General features: G+C 45.6%; 2 protein-coding genes across 3 annotated transcripts in view; one reads left to right on the top strand and one right to left on the bottom strand.

Annotated features, from left to right (window-relative positions):
• Nucleotides 1-9,625, bottom strand: part of ARHGAP10 (Rho GTPase activating protein 10) — a 142,664-nt gene extending 133,039 nt beyond the window's left edge. The window contains exon 1 of one of the 2 annotated variants that reach the window (XM_066632876.1): nucleotides 9,208-9,625. In XM_066632876.1, the coding sequence (XP_066488973.1) occupies nucleotides 9,208-9,361 (154 nt within the window). In that variant the 5' untranslated portion in view covers nucleotides 9,362-9,625. The remainder of the gene's footprint in view (nucleotides 1-9,207) is intronic. The other variant, XM_066632874.1, reaches the window with a different exon arrangement.
• Nucleotides 9,626-16,090: 6,465 nt separating this feature from the next.
• PRMT9 (protein arginine methyltransferase 9) overlaps nucleotides 16,091-25,137 on the top strand; it is a 29,897-nt gene continuing 20,850 nt past the window's right edge. The window contains exons 1-4 of the mRNA XM_066631865.1: nucleotides 16,091-16,248; nucleotides 18,187-18,394; nucleotides 18,598-18,746; nucleotides 19,530-19,766. Coding sequence (XP_066487962.1) covers nucleotides 18,215-18,394; nucleotides 18,598-18,746; nucleotides 19,530-19,766 — 566 coding nt within the window. The 5' untranslated portion in view covers nucleotides 16,091-16,248; nucleotides 18,187-18,214. The remainder of the gene's footprint in view (nucleotides 16,249-18,186; nucleotides 18,395-18,597; nucleotides 18,747-19,529; nucleotides 19,767-25,137) is intronic.

Here is a 25,137-nt window from a genome sequence, read left to right as displayed (position 1 = left end):
CTAATACAGTGATTTTCAACCTTTTTCATTTCACGGCACACTGACAAGGCACTAAAATTGTCAAGGCACACCACCAGGTTTTTGACAATTGACAAGGCACACCATGATGCCAGTGGGGGCTCACATCTCCCATTGGCCCTATTAATAAATGACCTTCCCCCAAATTCCTGTGGCACACCTGTGGACCACTCGCAGCACACCAGTGTGCCACAGCACAGTGGTTGAAAATGGTTGCTCTAATATATATCCTAATCAGATTCCTTCCTCATTAACACATTCTTCAAATTCCCCACTAGTTAAGCCACAGATTTCAAAAAGAAAAAAAAAATTCTAACAATGCTTTATCTCCTTTATCTCTTCCTGCTGTAAACAGATTAATGCCCCCAAGGTACTGAAAGATAGCACAAAAATACGATTTTACAGACTTGTTTCTTTCTGGTGAAGGCTCACAAACTACAAGCTAGCCACATATTTTTAAGCTGCTGTTGTGCAATCATGAGGGCTAGCAGATTGTGATGGATGTCAGATTCAGTACATGCTTAATGAATCATTTTATGAAAGAAAGCTACATCTCAAAAATATTGAAAATCTCTCACAGTATGACTCACATTTTAAACAAAGCTTCTCCTCCTCAAACCAAACAAAAAATCTTATTCCTATCAAAATCTGGGCCATAAAAATTGAGATGTACACACCAACTCTCACAGAAATACAGTTAAGACCAGCTCTTTTCTCCAACCTGTGCTACTCCCTCAAGACAAACAACTTACATTTCATAGTCCAAACAGCAATCAGTCCAGGCAGGTGACTATTCTAACTAAGGGCTTATGTATCAGGGAACTGTAGGAACATAACTTCAAAAATGTATTAAAATGTTGCCACTACCTTACTAGATCTTCCTCTTAGAAAAAAATCTTTAATGTTACTGGTTGAATGCATCTGCTTCCAAAACATCTGCAAAGTTTAAGTTAACTTGGGTTCCACAGATTTTTCTCCTCTTCTTGTACAGTTCCTTACCTGTCTGGTTCTTTTCTACAAAGGGGTGTCTGGGTGGGACCAAAATAACCTCTACCTACCCTGAAACGCTTTTCAAATTCCAAGTGCCTCCAAAAGAGGCACTTTTCAAACTCCAAGTGTCTCCAAAAGAACACAATACATACTAGCTCCAACTTCCCTCAAGCTTGGAACTAGAGCAGGGGACAATCTCAGACCACATATTGCATGCTCTTAGCATTCCCAACGCTTGGGACCAAATTAAACATTGTGCACTAAAAATGTGCAGAAGAGGTTTAGTTTTATCTATGAAGAGCATGAAGGCCGCTCAAAATTTGGAATACCATGACAGAGTTGGGAATTTTTAGTACTCTGCCCCCACCATAGGTTTTTAATTCCAACCCTGTTCCCCTCCACCCAATACTTCAATGGGCAAATGTTCCTTTGAAAACCAATGCAAGTCTTTTTTCTCCACTAAAAATAGCACATGGGGGGGCATAAATAGGATCAAAACTCTGGTAAGAACAAAATATTAAAGCCTACCTCCTGCATGGTTTTGCATTCCTCATATCCTTCACACTATTTATAAATAAAACCAAAACCCCATAAGGTCTCTTTTGGTAAATAGTACAACATACAGTCTGGCATTAATCCTTGTCCTTCATCCATTGTCTAGCAACTACAAAATTCTGGCTGGCTACTAAGGCTAATCAAAGTCTGTGAAAACCTGAACACTTATTTTTGCAATGAAAGAAGGTTGCCGGACCTTCTCAAATAGAGAAAATAATGAAACTGAGTTAACGTTCACTACACTTCACCTGTTAATTATTTCTTGTTCATTTTTCAAACTCACAAGGGTGAGTGACATAAAAGATGGAAAACAAACTCCACAGACAAACCCCAAAGTCCGCAAAGATAGCTTTTTATTAGCTTAAAAGGAAAAAAGAAAAGAGGGAAAGGAGTTAGTTGTGCCTATAACCTATAAAATAATCTGTTAGTCTATAAAAGCTATTTTCAACCAGTGTGCCATGGTGTGCTGCAGGAATTTGGAGGAGGGTCATTTATTCTTAAGGCCATTGGGAGATGTTAGCCTCCCCACCAGCAGGATGGTGTGCCTTGTCAATTATCAAAAAGCTGATGGTGTGCCTTGACTATTTCAGCAATTTGTTAGTTTGCCCCGAGATGAAAAAGGTTGAAAATCGCTGTTCTATAAGGTATAAACTCCCACATTTGTTTGCTTCTCACAGAACAGCACAAAGCAGTGAAAAAGCTAATGTGGTGTTCTCTACCAGACAAGGATTGCAGGCTATTTTCCAGACAGAAGCAAACGCATAAAGCATAAGGACTTTGAAGAACATGCAGTAACCTAGTTAAAATTAGTTAAAGCCCACAGAAAGCAACAGGACTTAGGGCCCAATCCTGTCCAGTCTGAGTGCCAGTGCCAAGCTCCAGCGCTGTAAAACGTATTTGTGGCACCCGAAGTGTAAGAAGTGCCAGCACTGGGCCTCAGCGTCAGGAAAAAAACTGTGCGGCTGCCAGCTGTAAGTGGGACTGATGGGTGGTGGTACAGCTTTTCAGGGTGGGGAGAGGGTTGGGGAAGGCAGAACTGAGCATAGGAAGGGGAGGATTGGATCCAGAAAGGGCAGAGACGGTAGCAGGTTCTGCTGCTATATCCTATGCTCCCTTCGGCCTGGGCAGCCCAACACAGGACTCCTTGGTTCTGTGCTCACTCAAAAGTGGGAGTAGTTTGAAGGAGATCCACTGGCGACGCGGCAGCATTACCTGAGGTAAGTGGGCAAGCCCTTAACCTGAGGAGATTCCTGGTGCTAGTTCAACACCAGATAGGATACAGAGGTCACCATTTCAGCACTGCTTTAGCCCTCAGCACCAACAGGGATAGGATGGGGCTGCCCATCATATTGCTCTGTATTTATTTTGTAATGATTTGTAATGTTTTATTATAGTTTTTAATATTGTCAGCTGCCTTGATTGCTCTCACTGGAAAAAAGTGGGGTATAGATCTTTTAAATAATATTGGAAGTTGCAATATACAGTGCCTGAATTACTATTTTAAAACACATAGGAAAGAGTATTTAAGAAGTTATATACCTAAAAAGAAAGAAAGAAAGAAAGAAAGAAAGCAAGCAAGCAAGCAAGCAAGCAAGCAAGCAAGCAAGCAAGCAAGCAAGCTCATTTGTCTTCTCAAATGGTTTTTCTTTCATAAGCATTTGTTTTAGCAACAACAAATGCCAAGTGTCTAGAAATATTTGTGAATTCTGATTGCATTACTGGGCATGCTATAAGATAGTCTTTCGAGTTGAAAAAAAAACTCTTTAAAATGAGTAAAATAAAAAGGCATACCTCCATCCCTTCTACGATTGCTAAAAAAACATTCTACATTTTCTAGTGCTGTGTAGCAATGCTCCATGTTCGGAAACCAATAGCCTAAAGTGTTAAATAATGAAATTATGTCTGCTTCTGATTTCCTTAGACTTCTCATAATGACAATGTTTTATGACAGGTTGAATCCCATGTTTGGGTTAGTCATGACTAAGGGAGTTAGAATTGAAACTGATGGAGTGTGGTCATGAGTAACTATACTTGAGGTACAACCCAATTTGTTTTTCAGAATTCAACTTACAGCTGAATCCTAACCAACTTTCCAGCGCTGGTGCAGCTGCACCAATAGGGTGTGAACTGCATGGGGGGGAGCAGATATGGAGGCCTCCTCCACCACCAAGGTGGTTCCCTTATCTCAGGACTGCATTGGTGCAGGTAGTTAGGATTGCACTGGTACTCTCAGTATGGTCCATAAGCTGTAGAGGGGAGCAAACCTGTAAGGCTAAATCAGCTTCATCTCTTTTATTTTAAGAAGACCATGGCTCCAATCCTAAGCACGCTTTCTTGCGAGCAAGACCCTGATGAGCACAGTAGGATTTACTTATAGGAACATGCTTAGGATACTACTACATGGCAACCAAAAGAGATACATGGATTTCATGCCAGAGTATTTTACAAAAGTAGTTCTACTGGAACTATACTGTTGTCAGCAAATATAGTTTCTTTATTACCTTCAGTGGTAACAAAATCTTCAAAGTCACAATACTGCACATTGCTTTGCTTCCTGCCACACATGTCGTTTAACCACAAATTCAAAGAACTCAAACAGAAAGCCCTAAAGTCAATGTTTGGTAAGGATCCTGAACATTGTTTCTTCAAAATCTAACCCAAACATACATGAGAGTTTATGGCTCTGAGTAGAAGAAAGAGGGCTATACACAGCCCTTTTAAATATCTATTTCTTCATCAAATGGTAGTGCACTGGTTGAATCAATTTTGTTACCTACCACTTCTTCAATAGGCATTTTCTGCTCATTTATAATGCTGCAGCCAGATTGCTAATGGGGGTCTCTCAATTGAAGCATCTTACTCCAATGTTATTTAGAAACAGTAATGAAGAATACGAAAGAACATGGGCTTAGTAACACTACAAAGGACACTATTAAACATCAAAGAGAATAAGGTTGCATTTCTCTACATTTTTTCATGGGAGTAAGCTCCATGGAACACAATGGAATAGTTATGCATAGGATTCTGCTGTAAGAGAATTCAGGTCCAATCCGATCCAACTTTCCAGCACCAATGCAGCTGTGCCAATGGGGTGTGCACTGGAGGGTAGTCATGGAGGCTTCCTCAATGTAAGGGAATGTTTGTTCCCTTTCTACAGGGCTGCACTGCAGCTGCATCAACTCTGGAAAGTTGGGTAGGACTGGGCTGTTTGTCACACAAGTAGTCAGATACTGAGAACTCAATGTGACTACCCACAGAATACCACATTCCATTTCCCAGGACAATTGTGAACATTACTGTGCGCTTATGATGCTGTTTAAAAGGAAGTGCTGCAAAAAAAAAAAGTCATAAGTCTTGTGTACATAGAGGAAATGCAAGGGATCTTCAAGGCGTGTTACAGGTTAAAAGGTGACAAGTTTATAGATGAAGATGAAACAAGAATAGTACAAACTTGCAGTAACATGACATAAGCAAAGGAACTTGGCCGTCACTAGAACTCTGGTCATACAATTCTAATGACTAATCAAATGTATGAACACATTCAGTATTATAAAGAAAGAAAAACTGCTACTGTTGAGATCATTTTAAAAATTTATCATCAAAACAAAATGTATCTGGAAATACCACAGAAGTAAGACCTTTCAAAGCTTTAAATTCACATATCATATGCCCCAACATTTTCCTTCATTACTATTACTAAGTGTGCACCGGCACACTTTTGGATCATTTAAAGCAGGGGTGCTCAATAGGTGGATCGCGATCTACCGGTAGATCGAGAGGCAAAATGAGTAGATCGCAGAGTGCCGACCCCCCCTTCAGGTGCCTCTGGGAGGAAACGCCGGGAGTAAGGCCCATTGTACTCAATGGGCCTTACTCCCAGGTAAGTGTGGCTAGGATTGCACCCTCACAGCCTAATCCTAGGCATGTCTACTCAGGAGTAAGTCCTGTTATACTCAGTGGGGTTCAAGGTACACCAACATACATTGTACACATAAATGTTATATGTTATGATGGCACGAACATTGTAAAAAAAACTCTGGTAGATCTCCGAGCCTTGCTGGGTTTCAAAGTAGCTCTCGAGCCAAAAAAGTGTGAGCACCCCTGATTTAAAGTATTGTAATATTAACAAAGTAGTTTCTACAACTATATCACGTAACAGACTGAGAACAGAGTAACAATACTGTTACTGACACTGTTTTCATTCCAGTTTTTTAGCCAGATGCTTAGCCAGCAACCCCTACAGTCAGCACTGCAAAGCAAATAGCAAAGATAAGACTATGAATTATGGTGTTGAACTTATTCAACACAACACCCAAGGAACTGATTCAACACAACACCCAAGGCAACTAGCACTCAACTAGTACAGCAACTTAGTACAATTGCACTGATGCAATTGCGCCATACAAGGTATTGTGTAAGTCAGATGGAGCAGCACAGGGGAGTGGCAACATTAAGCACAATCATGTATCTTCATCAGCAGAGCTAGACCACCCGCCTCTTGAACTGGTAATGTTGCAACTAGGGAAGGTAAGTATTAATTCATAAATGGGCACCAACCACCAAGATCCACAACCTTGATAATTCACAAGTTTCAATTCCATCCTGCCACCCAGTATGATACAAATTTATGTCCCACTAGACACACACCCACACGTCTACTAACTACGTACAAAGGGAAAGAGAACAGGAAAAAGGCAGAAAGGAGCCTACACATAAAATACCAGGCCTCCAAAGAGCCCTGGATGACAACTGAGGAGGATGTCAACTAGCTTGCCCTGAGCAAATGCTCTGGAACTACAGTCCCTTGTGGCAATTCATAAGATCAGGAGGTTAGTGCTCTCTTAAAATGGAAGCCTTAACAGTCTCAGGTCTGAAGTAGATACCTTCAAATCTTGTCTCAAAAACAAGCAACGCGCATCGAAGGTTTTACATCAATTTTTCTTCTGCTGTTTAGCACACATTACAAACTGGTATTATACATATATTTGAGCCTCAGCGACTAGAAACTGCAAATGCTACCTAAAGTAACACCCAAGTACTCCAGAACTAGGTGATAATGTTCACCTCAACCTCAGAAAACAGGGAGAGAGAAGCATATCCCAGAGTACAAGTATCTTTTATTAACCATACTTGCTGTACAAACCACTGCCAAATCCAATTCCACTAACAGCCAGCAACAGGCATTTACACAAACTTGTACACAAACTGAATTTACTATTTTTTTTTTAATCTTGTCTCAACACAAATGCCACCCTGAGTATAGGACAAAAGATTTACAAACTCTCAAAGTTACAGAGTTAGTAAAGACGACACATCCATGATTTTTCCTTTATCCACTGATATGCATTTAGTAAGTACATTTTTGGTTATATGCACATGGATATGCAAATCAACTTGCACTGCCATTATACTTTTTCCAAGTATTACCAAGATTACCAAGTATTTCCAAGATTATACTTTTTCCAAGTTGCAGGCAGACAGGACCTTAGGTAACAGAAGTTCAGAGTTTAAGACTATTGTTTAATTCCATTTATAATCATTGAACTTTTCCACAATATGATTGTGGAATTGTATTTAATATGCTCTGGTTTCATTAGTTTAAATATTAAAATACCATTCACAAACTGGTATTCTAGTTTGTGAATACCACAAACTAGACTGCAACAAATTATACAAGCAGAATAACACTGAAATCCATTATGTTGACACCACAGACCCATTCCAAGATAAACAAGCCACAGAACCCATAAAGTAATCACGTTTTGCATATATTATCCACCTCAAACAAAGGATAGGGGATATGAAATTATAGTCACTGACAGCACCTGAAGCATAGTTGGACAAGTATCACACATGTGTGGTTATGGCACTTCCCAAAAGGAAGTAGGGCTTTAAGCAGCATCTACACATCCAATTCCCAGCTAGAACTCTTGCTACAAAGAGGGTTGGTACATGAAGACCTTCCAGTCACCAGGAAGTTTATTCCTGTTGATGGAAACTGCTTTTGGTACTTGTAAATCTGTTATTCTATGCTCAAGAAAGCATGAGCATGGAGACTGGTCTCCCTCCCCCCCCCAAATTACGCTGCATTAGGAAATTAAATTTGCACTCTCAAGTTATGGATACTCCCAACAGGGTACAAAATGCTAGTTGCCTCTCAGTTCAAAAATGACGTTATCATTTGTCAAGTCTCTAGTAGCCAAAAACAAAATACTGTGATCAATAACCATCATTGTCAAAGAAACTTTCAATCGCACCATCACTTATACAAAGGGGGCACCCAAGAAAGAAGTTTGAGAGCACAATCCATGCTTGTCTACTCAGATGTAAGTCACATTTTGTTCAGTGGGCTTTACTCCCAGATAAGTGTGAATAGGGTTGCAGCTTCAGAGCCCAATCCTATTCTTGACTATTCAGAAGTAAATCCTATTGCATTCAGTGGGCGCTTAGACTGCAACCCTACCCAAGTGTGGATAGGATTGCAGCTGAAGAGCCCAATTCTATGCACGCCTACTCAGAAGTAAGTACCATTATAGCCAATGGGACTCACTCCCAGGTAAGTGGATAGGGTTGCAGCCTTAGACTTCTCCCCTCTTCCCACATGAGCATGTCAGCATACTGTGGCAACTCTTGCACTGAAGTGACTTTCTCACACTTTGCACTTCTTGCCAGGAAACGCCACCCAAGCTGTGTGCAAGATGCGCCGCCAGCCACCCTTTCTGCCCAAAGAAACAGACTACCAGAGCTGCTGATGTGCCTTGGGCGACAGCAGCAGCAAGCAGCTCCTGCAGACCTTGTAGGGGCAAGGAAAGAGCTCTTGGTATGTCCAAGGGTGGACTTTACTAGCTCAGTCCTCCACCTTAGCAGCAGCACTTGCAAATGTGTGTGAGAAGAGGGGAGAAGTCAAAGGCTGCAATCCTATCCACACTTACCTGGGAGTAAACCCCCTTGGCTATAATGGTACTTACTTCTGAGTAGGCATGCACAGAATTGGGCTCTTAGGCTGTAATCCTATCCACACTTTCCTGGGAACTAGCCCCCTGAACAAAATGGGACTTACATCTTCTGAGTAGGCACACTGAGGATTGAGCTCTTAGGCTATCCACACTGTCCTGCGAGTAAAGCCCACTGAACACATTAGTACTTACTACTAAGTAGGCATGCACAGGATAGGGCTCTTAGGCTGCAATACTATCCACACTTTCCTGGGAGTAAGCCCCATTGCAAGGGGTAAACCCCCTATACTGGGGTTTACTTCTCAGTAGGCTTTTAGGCTGCAATCCTAGCCAAACTTTCCTGGGAGTAAAGTCCGCTGAACACAATGGGACTTACTTCCGAGTAGGCATGTATAAGTGTGGGAGGCTGCAATCCTATCCACACTTTCCTGGGAGTAAACCCCATTGTATAATGGTACTTACTTCTAAGTAGGCATGAATAGGATTGGGCTCTTAGGCTGCAATCCTAGCCACAACTTCCTGGGAGTAAGCCCCATTGGTTACACTGGAACTTACTTCTGAGTAGGCATGCACAGGCTTGGGCTCTCAGGATGCCATCCAGACACAAGTCCCTGGGAGTAAAGCCCCTGAACACGAGGGGACTTGCTCACCCCCCCAGCTCACCCCCCCATCTCCCCTCCCGGCTCACTCTTGGTGGCGGCGATGAGGTTCTTGCCGTCCTTGAGCAGCTCCTTGATGAACTTGTTGGTCTTCTCCAGCTCCGCTTCGTGGGCTCGGACCCGCTCCCGGAACCAGGGGCTGTCCAGGTGGCAGTCGCTGAACTCCAAGGGCTGCAGCCCCATGGCCGCGGCGGCGCCGGGCAGGCGGGCAGGGCTCCCTCTCGTCCGGCCGCAGCAAGCGGCGCCGTCTCCCCCACGTCCTCGCCCGTCCCAAGCGGGGCGAGAGGGCGGCAGAGGAGCCCCGGGCGCGCCTCCTCCGTGCGCGGCTGCCCTGCCAGTCCCTCAGCCTGAAGCGCGCCGCCCAGCGGGCCGCGTCTCCGAGAGCAGAGCGCGGACGCAGCGCCAGCCGGGCCGAGCTGCAGCGGGAAACAGCCCAACGCGCTCCAGCCTCATCCCAGCCAGCTCGGGAGAGCAGAGGCTCCGCCCCGAGGCGCCCGCGCCCCGCCTCAGAGCCCGCCCAGGCCCCGCTTCGGCGGAGACCCGGCCAAGCCCCTCCTCGCGCGCCGCTTTCCAGGTCTCACGCTCCGGCGGGCGGGCGGCCGAGGCGCCTCCTCAGCCCATCGCGGGGAAGCCCTTCTCCCCTCGCGTCTCCCAGAGACAGTTCTCGTGCCCGGGCTGCTGTCTTCCTACCTGTGCCTGCCTGCTCGGAAGCAAGCCCCATGAGAGCCAATAGAGCTTACTCCCGGGAAAGTGTGGACAGGATGGCAGCCTTAGAGCCTGGTCCTGTGCATGTCTACTCAGAAGTAAGCCCCATGACAGCCAAGAGGGCTTACTCCCGGGAAAGTGTGGACAGGATGGCAACCTGAGAGCCTGGTCCTGTGCATGTCTACTCAGAAGTAAGCCCCATGACAGCCAATGTGACTTGCTCCCAGGAAAGTGTGGATAGGATTGTAGCCTTAGAGCAGCCATTCTCAACCACTGTGCCACAGCATCACTTGGTCCACAGTGGTCCACAGGTGTGCCACAGGAATTTGGGGGAAGATCATTTATTAGTAGGGCCAATGGGGATGTGAACCCCCCACTGGCATCATGGTGTGCCTTGTCAATTATCAAAAACCTGATGATGTGCCTTCACAATTTTAGTACCTTGTCAATGTGCCAAGAGATGAAAAAGGTTGAAAATCACTGCCTTAGAGCCTAATCCTATGCATATCTACTCAGAAGCCAGCCCCATGAGACTCAATAGGGCTTACTCCCAGGAAAGGGTGGATAGGATTGGGCTGTTCGTCTCCCGGTTCATGTTGCTCAACACAGTAAAATGCCACATTTATTCCCCACCTTGTGCCACCCTCCAGGTGTCATAAAAGGTGCTTCTGCACCACCAGGAGAGTTGGCAGACTAGCCTCTGGTGCCAATCTAAGATAGCAGGGTCTGGGGAGGGGGGGGGGAGGCATTCCAGGGTGCTCCAGGAAGGGGGGAAGGATGGATGGTGGGCAGGCAGGCAGGTGCAATGACTGGGTCTGGGAGGGGAGCAGGACCAGGATCCAGCACTTAGGCCAGGTCCTAACCCCCCTCCTGAGCAGCTCTTTAGGAGGTGCAGATCCAAGTAGTCCCATAGGGGTGGCTACCATGCAACAAAGGGTAAGGGGAATGAATTCCCCTTACTCCGGGTTGCGTCACAACCCAGCCCAACTGTTCTGGATGCAGCTCAGGTCAGCCTGCCTGCTCCTTAGGATTGGGCTGTTACTTGTAGGTGTGTGAACTAGGATTGCACTCTTAGAGCCCAATCCTATGCATCCTACTACAGATGGACCATCGTTATTCATGAGGGTTCCATTCCTCAAACCCATGTGAATACCGAATTTCATGTGAAACAAAGTCACACAAAATTCAGGGTCCACCCAGCGCCAAATGCCACCAGAGGCTTCCTCCAGTTGTGTCCGGAGTTGTTCTGAGGCCTGTGGAGGCTGCACACAACCACCTCTGGAGGTCCTAGAAGGGCACTTCCAGATTTTGGGCAAAAACCAGAAGTGCCCTTCTAGGACCTCCGGAGGCCTTTCAGAGGCCTGTGGAGATTGCACGCGGCCCCCACAGGCCTCAGAAAGACCCCCAAAAGCCTTGGAGACCACTTCTCTGGAGGCGACCAGCACTATGCTCCAGTCACCTCCGGAGGCTTTTCTGAGGCCGTAGAGGCCACGCACAGCCTCTATGGGCCTCAGAAAGGCTTCTGGAGGTCCTAGGTGGGCACTTCCGGTTTTCACCCAAAAACTGGAAATGCTTTTCTAGGACTTCTGGAGGCCTTTCTGATAATCTTTCTCAGAAGAGCCTCCAGAGGCAATTGGAGCAGAGCTCCAGGCACCTCTGGAGGGCTCAGGTGGCACCAAGTCTGACTCCACGATGAGCCAGATTCACGAATAGAAATTCCTCAAATAAACAGGCTCCACCTGTATAACAAATGGAACTTACTGCCAAGTAAGTATGTATTGTATAGGATTGCAGTTTACTCCCTTGAATTTAGGATTGTAGTCTAGGTACAGTTCTAGTCTATCTCAGCGAAAGGTGGGGAACATGGAAACGTAACACTGACTGCAAATATACTTTGTGGTCGCAATTGTTTGTTGCCCCAGAAAATACATGACATCACTTTTATCTTGTGCTATGCATGACATTGTGAACAACATAAACCATGCGCTAGGCAGAATGGAAAGCTTATTTTTAGTTGGCTGAAATAAGGAAGTAGATCTAAAATCCCAGGCCAAATTCAAGGTTGCAACACAGAAAGACTAAAATAGCAGCAGCAATTGATGTTCTTTGATTATGTAGGTCTGAGCCTGACCTCTATATTTGAACAATGTGGCAACCATTTGAATTAGGTGGCAACCATCAGACATTAATTACAAAGGTGCTCATCCTGCCCTTAAAGCCCTTTACACCCTGAGACCAGGGTACTTGAGGGAGTGCCTCCTTCCACATGTAGCCATCCATGTACTGAGATCTATTAGGGTCTGGTTATTATAAGAGCCTACTTCTGTGAACATTAGTGGTGACTGCTCTGAGTGCTTTTTCCAGAAGACTGTGAAACTAGTTTACCACAAGACTAGTGCATTCCTGTGCATGTCTTCTTGGATGTAAACCCCTCTGAATTGAATGGGTCTTATTGGTTCTTTCTTTCTTTCTTTCTTTCTTTCTTTCTTTCTTTCTTTCTTTCTTTCTTTCTTTCAACATGGCTACCTGCAATTTTTGTGTGCTTTAGATCCATCTAAGCAGGTCTTGAATGTCTGCTTATTCATTAAAAGATTTAAATCATGTGACCTATTTGTGCTGAAATAGTCAAGGACTCAAGCCATATGATTCAAATAAGAGCATATAGAGTGTTAGAATAACTGTCATTCAGTGCCAGAGAGAAGTGTATTTTCTTTTTGACTTTGGATAAATAATTTGTCCCTATCTCCTGTACTGTTCCTTGTTTCATTACAAGCAGTTTGCATAGCTAACAGCAAACTCTTGTATATAAGTAGTGATATCCCTTTCACAGGGTGCAAGAAATTCAAATCCCAAGCACCCTCAGGCTGCAATCCTATACATGCTTACTTAGAGGTAAGTCTCATTGAACATAGGAGGCTTGATTCAGAGTAGAGATGTATAGGATTGCACTGCCTGTGACATAATGCCATTCTTAGGGCCAACTGAAGGGTCCTATGGCAGTGAGAAAGCTTTGCAGAAAGCTGATTCTACCTGAAAGACTGCCTCCTTCCATACATTGCAGCCTGCCCTCTTAGGTCAGCTGAAGGGCTCTTCTACAAGTGTGACCTCTGTCCCAAGTAAGAGGAGTGGCAGTATGGGGGGTGCCACAACTATGGAATTCCCTTCCAGGGAAACAGAACTACTCCCTCCCTCATGGCTTTTTGGAGAGTGCTCAAAACATAACTATTTCATCTGGCATTTGGCTGCTGAGTGGATTTTTGTGCTCTGGGCCTAATCCTATCCAATTTTCCAGCACCAGTGCAGCTATGCCAATGGGGCATGCACAGCATCCTGCAGTGAGGGGGCAATCATGGAGGCCTCCTCCAGGTAAGGGAACATTTGTTCCCTTTCCTCAAGGCTGCATTGCAGCTGCACTGACGCTGGACAGTTGGATAGGATTGGGCCCTGTGTCTCTGATACACTGTGGTGACTTGACTGCCAACCTGGACTTATCTGTTCCTCAATGAGGTTTTTGCTTTTTCCCTTACATTTTGCTCTGTTTTGATACTCATTGCATTGTTACTGTGCAATGTTAAAATTAATGCTTTAATGCCTTATTTGGTGTTTTTTACTTGTTGTGATACTTGGTGCTTGATTTTAAAGCTTTGTAAGCCACCTTGGGCATTTGCTTCAGCATAGGAAAGCATGGGTTATAAATTTCTTCAAATAAGCAAACTGGGAGAGGATGCTGATGGACAAGATGGGAAAGTTCCTGTCTGCCTTCTGTTGCATCTCAACAAACAAAATGACCTCCATTCCTTTTTAAAGCTGATAGAAAAAATGCAGACTCTATGCCACTGTTATGTATGCAAGTTATGCAGGATCGAAATCCTGCATGACTGATTGGCCCAGACTTATGGCTGGCCAATTGGGTGATGGATTTCAATTTTCACCAATTTCAATTCAATTTTCACCAAGTTTCAATTGCACCAATCATGGGGAGTCTGGGCGGAACTAAAGAGTATAATAGCAAGAGGTGTTTGCCTTGTGTTAGATTCATTGCCAGATTCTGTTCTGAAGATGGAATAAACGTATTGAGCTGTTATCTCTATGCCTTCCTTTATTCACGTGGACCCACTATATAACACTGGCGACGAAGGTGGGATTTGATTCCTCCATGCTTAACAATGCTAGAACCAAGAGCTGATTTGCTTAAGAGCTGATTCATCACCAGGGAATTGTTGCCCTTGATGAAGAAAGAAGGACCTGCTTCCATAAGCTTGTTGAGCTGCCAAGATGACCACCTGAGGTCACATCAAGGAATTTGATCCAGAATCCCCAGAGCTATGGGACACTTATGCAGAATGTCTTGAGTTCTTCCTTGAAGCCAATGCAGTCAAAGATGCTGCCCTAAAGCAGGCAACCTTGCTCAGGGTCTGTGGCTCTGACACTTTTAAAATCGCCCAGAAACTGGTGGCACCAGCAGAATTAAGGGCTACCAGTTATAAGAACATTGTGGGCCTCCTGCAAAATCACTTCTCGCCCCAGCTGTCCCGTATTGCATTCTGCCATGCCTTCTACAAGTGAGATCAGGCTGCCAGTGAGTCTGTTCCAGCTTACATGTCCGTGCTTCGTCATCTTGCATGAAGATGTGAATTCTGAGACCTGGAAGAAATGCTTCTCAACTGGTTTGTTTGTGGCCTCTGGGACAAAAGGATTCAGAGGAAGCCCTTAGCAAAGGAAGAGCTGACCTTTCAAGAGGCTGTCAAGGAGGTGCTGGCGTTTAAAAAAGTAGAAGAAGCAGCAAGGGAGATTCATGCCTCTCGCAGCTCTGCCACAACTCGAAAAGCTGAGGCAGTCCACCATGAGGACACGGGCGCAGACAGTTTGGAAGAAGGAGAGGTGCTACAAATTAATCAAGGTATGTGATCACCAGGAACCACAAGGACCTAGACCTGGGGCCCGGCAAGCCTCCAAGGTCTCCAGCTTGGGCCCTTGTGCCAGCTGCGGGGAACTGCATGAACGTTGGAGTTGCCGGTTCCGCGATGTGACTTGTCGGGTGTGTGGAAAGAGGGGCCATATTGCCCACATTTGTCGCAGTAAGCCTTCTCAGGCTTGGAGCCAGAAAGTTCTTCAGGGGTCTGTCAGCCAAGAAGAGCTCTACACTACTTCAGTACACCCCATCCAGAGCATCTGTTTCCCAACCAAGGAAAAGGTTCATGTGACAGTAGAAATTCAAAGCTCTCCCTGCGTAATGGAAGTGGACTCCGGATCAGCGCTCTATTATTTCTACAGAGACTTTTCAGCACCTTTGCCCTAGAAAGGGCCAAAGCCTCAAGCTGATTGGACTTTTGCTTATAGATTTTCAGGGCAACCGCATCCCCATTCAGGGTGCAGGCCACTGCGCTCACTACCATCCTTTCTCCCTCCCCACTGTCTATCTTGCTTGAGAGCCCACTCCTATGCATATCTACTTGAAGGTAAGACCCATTATTGTCAATGGGGCTTCTGCCCAGGTAGATGTGGATAGGATTGCAGCCCAACAGCCCAATCCTATATGTCTCTTCAGAAGTCCCATTAGAGTCAATGGCACCTACTCCCTGTAGGTGTAAGAGCCCAATCCTGTACACGCCTATTCAGAAGTAAGCCCCATGTGTTAAGTGGGCTTTACTCCCACTTTTATATATTTGTATGTGCGTGTGTGTATACACATATACATACACACTTTACCTTTGGCATTAAAATAAACAATTTCATACAGTCATAGTGTGTGTGTGTGTGTGTGTGTGTATTTACGTGGAAGCTTAAATAGAATATATATATACCGTATATAGATATATACGGAAGCTATAGATAGATATACGTGTGTGTGTTCAAACTTCAAAAAAAAATTAAGGACGCCGGCAGCTCCGCTTCCTTTCAGCGCACGCGCAAACAAAAAACGCACCAGCAGCTTATTCTCCTTTCTGCGCATGCGTAAACTAAAAAGCGCACCAGCTTGGTTTCTTTTCTGCGCATGCCCAAACTTTCTGGCGACAGTGAGGCTCAACACATGCGCAGAAGGGAAGCACTGGACTTTGCCCCTCCCGCAGTTTATTGTCAACAGAACCAGTCCACAGAGGACGCTGGAAGCGCTTGCCTTTCAGCCTCAATCCCGTAGATGCCGCGAAGCCTCGATCCGGCTCCTATTCTCGCGATACTTCGTTTCCTTTAGCCCCGCCCCCCAACGCAAGGTGGCGGCTTGAAGCTTCCGTTGACCTGGCTCGCGGGGCAGCTGTGAACGTCGGTCGGAGTGCGGTCGTGGAGGTGACTGGGCGGTGGCAGCGTCTGCCAGGGAGTTGGTTGTGGGGACTGGCAGCCCGCAGCCCGGGCAGGTCTACTCGGAAGTAAGTCCCAGTGTGTTCAGTGGGGCTTGCTCCCAGGAAGGTATGCCCAGGACTGCAGCCTCTAAGGCTGCCGGCTCTGGCTGGCTGGCTGAGCCTGTTCCTGGAGGCTGGGTTTCTTCAGCGCGATGTCTCGCTTGAGCCTCCACGCCTTGGTTTCCAGCAGGCAGCGGTGCTCAGCCGGGGTGCTCGACCACCAGTGGCACGCAAGGACGTGCGGTGGGAGGGTACCGGAGTCCTGCGAAAGCGCCGCCACTGTGTGAGGCACTCAGGCACTCGCAACCCACATGTGAGAGCCTGGGGAGGCAGGTGAGGCAGAGCCTCCCTACCAGAGTCCTTCGAAAGCACCACCGCTGTGTGAGGTGCACAAGCACAGTGCACCTCACAAGGTGGTGCTGATTTTCGAAAAACTCCAGTAGGGGGCTCTGCCTCACTTGCCTCCCCACCCCACTGCATGTCCCTGGTGGTAGGTGAGGTGGTGTCCAGTGGTACTTGCAGGATCCCCCAGACCTTCACTGCTGCCTGGCAGTGATGCTCTGCTTAGTGTGCACTCAAAAAAAGCCCTCCCATCCACTCTGAGCCTCTTAACTGGTGCTTGTTGTGTCATATCTGGCCTCCCAATCCAGAAGTAACTGGATAACATCATTGCCAGTTACTTCTGGTGGTACTTCCAGTAGGTGGGCTGTACAAAGTGGTGAAGCAAGAGACAAACATTGAGAAATGCTAAAAGATCAGTGCTGATTACTGGAAACTTCAGGCCAGTCCTGGAGAGCTGGCAAATCTATCAACACTCTTGGCTGGATTGTGCACCCCACTTCAGCCCCATGGCAGAAGTTACCATGAGGCCTTATCCTATCATGCATATAAAGCATGTTATATGCTTTTATCTGTTTTTTAGGTTGTTTTAAATCTGTTTTAACCTGTTGTAAGCCGCCTTGAGTCTCTTCAGGGAGAAAAGCGGGGTAAAAATAAAGTGATGATGATGATTATTATTTATTATGCTTACCTGGAAGTAAGACCCATTTAATTACAGTGGGACTCATTCCCAAGCCAGCATGCATAGGACTGCAGTATTAATATAAAAGAAGGCCATGTATCCTTTTGTTGAATGGTACATTGTGCGTACATCCTCTTTTCTTTGTATTGTTATAGAGCAGTACTTTTCTGCAGCTCGCTCTTGAAAATAACCTGCATTTGTTCCACATCTCTTGATGTTTCATGTTCCTAAGTGTGTAAAATTTATAACCATAATGTGTTATCCATAAATTGATTCTTTGGAAATAATCTGATTGTGCTTTATCATATAAGCAGTGCTGGCTGGGTCCCTGGGACAAAGCCCTGCACTGAGCCTCCCTTGTCACTCCTTGCCCACATCCCTGATGGCACATTGGGTACAATCATTGCTGAAAATTCAAGGGTCAGCCTGTCCTCTGATAGTCATGGATCTGCAGCCACTGGCCTTTGGTGACGCCCCTGCACATGACTTCTGGAAACACAAATAATTCTTGTTTTATAATAAGAAATAATGTAGTTTCCCATATGTCTGTTTAGCTTTAGGGCTAATTTAGAATCATATGGAAGAGCCTTCATAAAAACAGGAATAATATGAGGCCTCCAAACCTTGCACGAACATGTTGCAGCCTGTGCTGTAGTAGTCCCACAATCGCACACTTCTGCTGGGAACAAATTTGCATCCAATATCCAATACACTATGAACAATCTTTCAGATACTGATGATTCATGACTGCTTTGCTGGAATTGTCTCATGAAAAGGAATAACAAATAGATTTTTTAAAAAATGTTTCTGATGTGGGGATTTATTTATATCTATTTTTAGCTAACACATTTGTACAGTTTAGTAGTTGTTGAACCCTAAGGAGTCCTTGGATTTTAGTACTATCATTTATTTACAGTGTTCTCATCCTTGTTTTGCTTTGGCAGGGAAACATACAGTCACTTTCTATTCAAAATGCCTAATAGCAGATCTCGGCATAGGCACAAAGTTGGGCAAGAAGCTGGGAGGCGTGAATTAGTCTCTAGATCTCTACAAAGTGCTCAGCACTGTCTGGAGGTACAGGACTTTGGAACTGCATATGCACACTATCTGTTGGTACTTCATCTAGCTCCTGAACTAAAAACTGATGTCAAGGTAATAAGTTGTTCTTATTAATCATGTCAGAGAGTTGGAAGAATGTGTATTTGTACCAATAGACAGAAAATAATGTGCCCATAGTATATTGTGTGAAATCCTTATTCAGTATTCACTAAAATATTTTAACGAATGCTTTATTTCCCACAACTTGGGTAGGTCGATCATTCTGTTATTAATTTATTGATGTGGTTTTCATTTAGGCAAATTTTCAGTTTACCCTCTTTAAGTGGGCTGAAGAACTGGATTCTCTTGCACGAACTCAAGATTTATTTGACTGCTATGAAGATGCCCTGGAATTGTTTCCTAATGATGAAGTCATATGTAACAGCATGGGGCAGCATCTCTTCAGGTAGTTGTCCTTCTTAAGTTCCATTGTATGTACAGTGCAGTTCTGTGCATGTTTATTCAGAAGTAGGTCCCACTGTATTCGATAAGGCTTATATCCAAGTAAATTTGTTCAGAGCTGCAGCCTTACTATTTTAACACAGTGGTTCTTAAATCCTTTTACACGACAATCCTAAATTAACTCATTGAGCAGTAAGTTCATTGAAGTAAACATGCATAGTCTTGTGCCATATGTCATGTGCATTCAATTGCATCATTTGTGAAGTATTTAATTGAATATGTACTCTTAATTTTAAATGCAGAAGACTTTAAATAATGTGCCTAAATGTCTTTAACTGCAAATGCATAGATATCTTCTAGTATTGCTGTTGATATTTTTCCATTTTTTTTAGTTTCATTTACAGCATATTTCATAATCCTTATTTTAAGATCTGTTTGTGTTACCAATCTAAATGTGGGTGGCAACTGTTTCTACCAGCTCAGATTCTACCATGCTCATACATAACAGGGCATTTGAATAGTTTGTCATACACACAAATAATTCTTTGGCCATTGCAAGTTTTCTTTATTTTGGTTGACTAGTAGAGTGCCAAGTAGCAGTATGAGTTAATAACAAACCTTATTTGCACATTTCAATCTAGTTTTGAACCCACATCTCTCCTACAGTACAACCAAAATCCCAAAAATCGTGTCCCAAAATAGTAAATAAAGATTTTCCTTAACATTTTATTTCAGACATTTAATGTCTAACTTTTTGCTTTTTTCCTATTGTCATTTTCCTCCTCAGAATGGGCTTTAAGGATGAAGCAGCTGCATATTTCCATAAAGCAGTGAAGCTAAACCCTGACTTTCCTGATGCAAAAGAGAATTTTTACCGTGTTGCCAATTGGGTGGTAGAACGATGGCACTTTATCATGCTGAATGACTCTAATAGGAATTTGCTGTATCAGAAAGCAATCCAGAAGGCTGTCCAGTCTGGATGCAGAAGCATTCTTGATATTGGAACAGGAACAGGAATTCTCAGGTTTGCTGCACATTTATGGCTAATATTTATTTATGAAGAACTTGAAACAGACAATTCGTTTTGTTTCTCTAGGCCAAAATATACACTGCATTAAATGCATGGTTTGACCCTGTGTGTGTGTGTGTGTGTGTGTGTGTGTGTGTGTGTGTCTTTCTCAGTTGAATAGCAGCTGCTGGAGGATTGGAAATGTGGCAAGTAAGGGTTAAATATCTTCTCTGTGCATGCCATGGTCCCAATCCTGATACTCCTCATGCCTGCTTTTTAACTGAAAAAACACCAAGTGTGCAGGACAAAACTGTTTAACATAGTATTTCATTTGGTCCTGAATCTTGTTGACAGATCTTTTAGAAAATATTCCCTCTTCCTGCCTTGATTTCACTAGAAAGTTGCTAGATCCCAACCAGAATAGACAGACTCCTACATTCTTGCATCCTTCATAGTGGGATGTTCCGTCAGCTTCTTGTTGGACCAGACTCTCTTTGTGAGTCTGGAAAACATGGTAGCTGCTTTACCGATGCGCTTGTTTAGCTCGGTATCGAGAGAAAGAGTGTCGGAGATCATTGAGCCAAGGTACACAAAGTCATGGACAACCTCCAGTTCATGCTCAGAGATTGTAATGCAGGGAGGTGAATCCACATCCTGAACCATGACCTGTGTTTTCTTCAGGCTGATTGTCAGTCCAAAATCTTGGCAGGCTTTGCTAAAACGATCCATGAGCTGCTGGAGATCTTTGGCAGAGTGGGTAGTGACAGCTGCATCGTCGGCAAAGAGGAAGTCACGCAGACATTTCAGCTGGACTTTGGACTTTGCTCTCAACCTGGAGAGGTTGAAGAGCTTTCCGTCTGATCTGGTCCGGAGATAGATGCCTTCTGTTGCAGTTCCAAAGGCCTGCTTCAGCAGGACAGCGAAGAAAATCCCAAACAAGGTTGGTGCAAGAACACAGCCCTGCTTCACTCCGCTTCGGATGTCAAAAGGGTCTGATGTGGAGCCATCGAAGACAACAGTGCCCTTCATGTCCTTGTGGAAAGATCTGATGATGCTGAGGAGCCTGGGTGGACATCCAATCTTGGGGAGAATCTTGAAGAGGCCGTCTCTGCTGACCAGGTCGAAAGCCTTTGTGAGATCTATGAAGGCTATAAAGAGTGGCTGTCGTTGTTCCCTGCATTTCTCCTGCAGTTGTCTAAGGGAGAATACCATATCAGTGGTGGACCTGTTGGCTCGGAATCCACACTGCGATTCTGGATAGACGCTCTCTGCAAGTACCTGGAGCCTCTTTAGTACAACTCGGGCAAACAGCTTTCCTACAACGCTAAGGAGAGAGATGCCGCGGTAGTTGTTGCAGTCACCCCTGTCACCTTTGTTCTTGTACAGCGTGATGATGTTTGCATCCCTCATGTCTTGAGGTACTCCACCTTCTCTCCAGCAGAGACAGAGGATTTCATGCAGCTCAGTGACGATGATCTCTTTGCAGCATTTTAGGACTTCAGCAGGGATGCTGTCTTTTCCAGGTGCCTTGCCAAAGGCAAGGGAGTCCAGGGCCACGTGAAGTTCTTCTAGGGTTGGTTCACTGTCAAGCTCTTCCAGCACAGGCAGGCACTCAATGTTGTTCAGTGCTTCTTCGGTGACTACATTTTCTCTGGAATATAGCTCAGAGTAGTGCTGCACCCAGCGTTCCATCTGCTGCGCCCGATCCTGGATGACCTCGCCTGTGGCAGACTTCAGAGGGGCAATTTTCCTCTGTGTTGGACCTAGGGCCAGCTTGATACCATCATACATCCCCTTGATGTTGCCCGTGTCAGCTGCTATCTGTATCTCGGAACAGAGCTGGAGCCAGTAGTCGTTAGCACATCTCCTGGCAGTCTGTTGGACTTTGCTGCGAGCAGTTCGGAGGACCTGCAGGTTGCACTCACTGGGACAGGCCTTGTATGCTGCTTGAGCTCTCCTCTTTTCCTCAATGACTGGTGTCAACTCCTCAGAGTGGGCTTCAAACCAGTCTGCCGCCTTGTTGGTCTTCTTGCCGAATATGGACAAGGCGGTGTTGTAAACGGTATTCTTGAAATGCTCCCATCTGTTGGATGCGTTTGCGTCGGCCGGGCCTGGAAGAGATTCCTCAAGCGCTTGTGCAAATTCTTCCACTTTTCTCTGATCCCGGGTCTTGCTGGTATCAATGCGAGGTCTTCCTTCCTTTTTCGTGTGATACAGTCGCTTTGTTTGCAGTTTCACTCTGCTGCACACCAGGGAGTGGTCAGTGTCGCAGGCAGCACCATGATAACTGCGTGTGATCTTGATGCTGGGAAGGCTGGAGCGTCTGGTGAGGATCAGGTCGAGCTGGTGCCAGTGCTTTGATCTTGGATGTCTCCAAGAAACTCTATGTTGGGGCTTTGTGTTGAAGAACGTGTTGCTGACACAGAGACCGTGATGACAGCAAAACTCTAGCAGGCGTTGGCCATTTTCGTTCATCCTCCCAGTGCCAAACTGACCTAAGCAAGTGGGCCATGAACTGTTATCAGCACCAACTCTAGCATTGAAATCGCCGAGGATGAACAATGGCTCTTTTACAGGGATTTTCTTGACAGTGGTGGCCAGGTCATCATAGAATTTGTCTTTGGCTTCTGCTGGAGACGACAGAGTCGGTGCATAAGCACTGATGAGAGTGACAGGTCCTGCTGATGACTGGAGCTGCAGGGACAAAATTCTTTCACTTCCCACAGTAGGTGGGATGATGGATTTCAGCAGGGTATTTCTGACCGCAAAGCCAACGCCATGTTCCCTGGTTTCGTTTGGTGGTTTTCCCTGCCAGAAAAATGAGAAATTTCTCTCCTTGACAGATCCGGAATCTGGCAGCCTAGTCTCTTGAAGGGCGACGATGTCCATTTGCAGTCTGCTCAGCTCCATGTCGATGACAGCTGTTTTGCGTGCGTCGTCTATTTCTTGCAGGTCATCAGAGAAGCCAGGTGTCATTGTCCTAACGTTCCAGGTGCCCAGCTTTAGGGCAGTAGTTTTCTGTTTTCTGTTGCATGGTGCAGAGTTGTCGATCCGCTTGTCGGTTTTCACCCTAAACCCCACGCACCCCATGAGGTTAACGGACCGTGGCGAGGCAACACCTTACTGGCTGGGGACTGCCCAGCTTAAGGCGGGCGGTAGCTGCCCAATGAGATGCAATGATCTCTCCCACCGTCGGAAGCAGCCCCTGGCGTCATGCTCTACGCCAATCGAGCAAAGACTTATAACCGGTAAACTGCTGCTTCCCGTGTTGTGCCGACGCCGTATGGCGAAGTTGGAGTGTCCTCTCCAGTGCGCGAAGCCTGGGTAAAGAAGGTATGGAGGATAGGCTGTTACCCATGCAGCAAATCCCCCCTCTCCACGTCGCTGGAATGGTCCAATGGAAAGGCAGAAGCCAATACGGTTGGTTCCAGCGGCGTCGCAGGAGTTGCCAGAACGTGACTGTGTTCAGCCATGAACTGCCTCAGGGACTCCGGCTCCTGATTTTGCCTCGAGGTTGACTCCTGAAGCCTTTTCCACAACTGGATGTAGCCACAAGGCAGTGGAGGTTTGAGGTCAGAGTTTCCTTTTCTTAGATGAGCTGCCTTCCTAGGCTGACGAGTCCCATCTACCCGGTGGCTGTTCAGTCGCCTCTTACGACAAGTACAGCCAAACTGAGGGCCTATTCTTATCCCCAGCCCCCAGGGGATAAGCTGACGGAACATACCAAGATCCAGGTCTACAGAGCTTGCGTCCTGAGTACACTTCTGTACTGCAGCGAGTCATGGACTCTTCGCTCACAACAGGAGAGGAAACTGAGCGCTTTCCACATGCGCTGTCTCCGACGCATCCTCGGCATCACCTGGCAGGACAAAGTTCCAAACAACACAGTCCTGGAACGTGCTGGAATCCCTAGCATGTATTCACTGCTGAAACAGAGACGCCTGCGTTGGCTTGGTCATGTCGTGAGAATGGATGATAGCCGGATCCCAAAGAATCTCCTCTATGGAGAACTCGTGCAAGGAAAGCGCCCTACAGGTAGACCACAGCTGCGATACAAGGACATCTGCAAGAGGGATCTGAAGGCCTTAGGGATGGACCTCAACAAGTGGGAAACCCTGGCCTCTGAGCGGCCCGCTTGGAGGCAGGCTGTGCAGCATGGCCTTTCCCAGTTTGAAGAGACACTTTGCGAACAGTCTGAGGCAAAGAGGCAAAGAAGGAAGGCCCATAGCCAGGGAGACAGACCAGCGACAGACTGCACTTGCTCCCGGTGTGGAAGGGATTGTCACTCCCGGATTGGCCTCTTCAGCCACACTAGACGCTGTGTCAGAACCACCTTTCAGAGTGCGATACCATAGTCTTTCAAGACTGAAGGTTGCCAATACTCATAGTGGGAAGGAGCACTGAGCCTCATGTCAAGTCTTTCAAATCAAGCAGTTTTTTCACCTACCCCAGACTGATGAGGGAGAGAAGATATGTTCAGTAGGTTCATGCATTGAAAACTGGCCACTGTGGTATCTTCGTTGGGGCTGCGTGAGGGTAAATAGAACGCCAGAGGCAGGGGAGTGGCAGCAAGATGCAAGTATCTTGTGGTCTTGTGTGCTTCCTAAGGCATCTGGTGGGCCACTGTGAAATACAAGAAGCTGGACTAGATGGGCCCTTGGCCTGATCCAGCAGGGCTTTTCTCTCACCTGTTGCTGTTTGTCAGCTATCTTGCTCCCACCCAATTGCTGTAGTGTGTGGGGTTCTAACTCCACAGGTGAGGAGCTTGGGCAGAAAAACATGAACGCATTGGAGCTGAAGAGATAATAAGCCACTTATGTCCTACTGAAGATATGCTAGTCATGGTTTCTTTTGTTGCAACATGACAAATCTGAATAGTTAACTAATTTTCTAAATCAGTGGTTCTCACACATTTAGCACTAGCACCCACTTTTTAGAATGAGAACCTGTCAGGACCAGAAGTGATGTCATGTCCGGAAATGACATCATCAGGCAGGAAAATTTTAAACAATCCTAGGCTGCAATCCTACCCACACTTACCCAGGAGTAAGTCCCATTTACTATCATTGTTAAAAGAATATGCATAGTAGCTTGTTAAAAGTGCAGGTCTGTAACATTTCCCTAAATGCAGTCACATATTATGGTAGCATCAAGACCAGGGGCATCCAAACATTTTGGCAGGAGGGCCACATCATTTCTCTGATACTGTGTTGGGGGTCGGGGAAAAAAAGAATTAATTTATATTTAAAATTTGAATAAATTTACATAAGTGAATATATTTGAGATGGAACCTCTATGAATGCATAAATGTCTTGCAGTAGCTCAAGGCCTATAAAAGGCCTTGCACAAAGCAAGGCCAGCCTTTCCTTCTCTGCTACTGCTGCAT

Source organism: Tiliqua scincoides, chromosome 6 (assembly GCF_035046505.1).
Source record: "Tiliqua scincoides isolate rTilSci1 chromosome 6, rTilSci1.hap2, whole genome shotgun sequence".
Taxonomy (NCBI): Eukaryota; Metazoa; Chordata; class Lepidosauria; order Squamata; family Scincidae; genus Tiliqua; species Tiliqua scincoides.
Note: the sequence above shows the minus strand (reverse complement) of the source record. Positions and strands in the feature narration are given on the sequence as shown.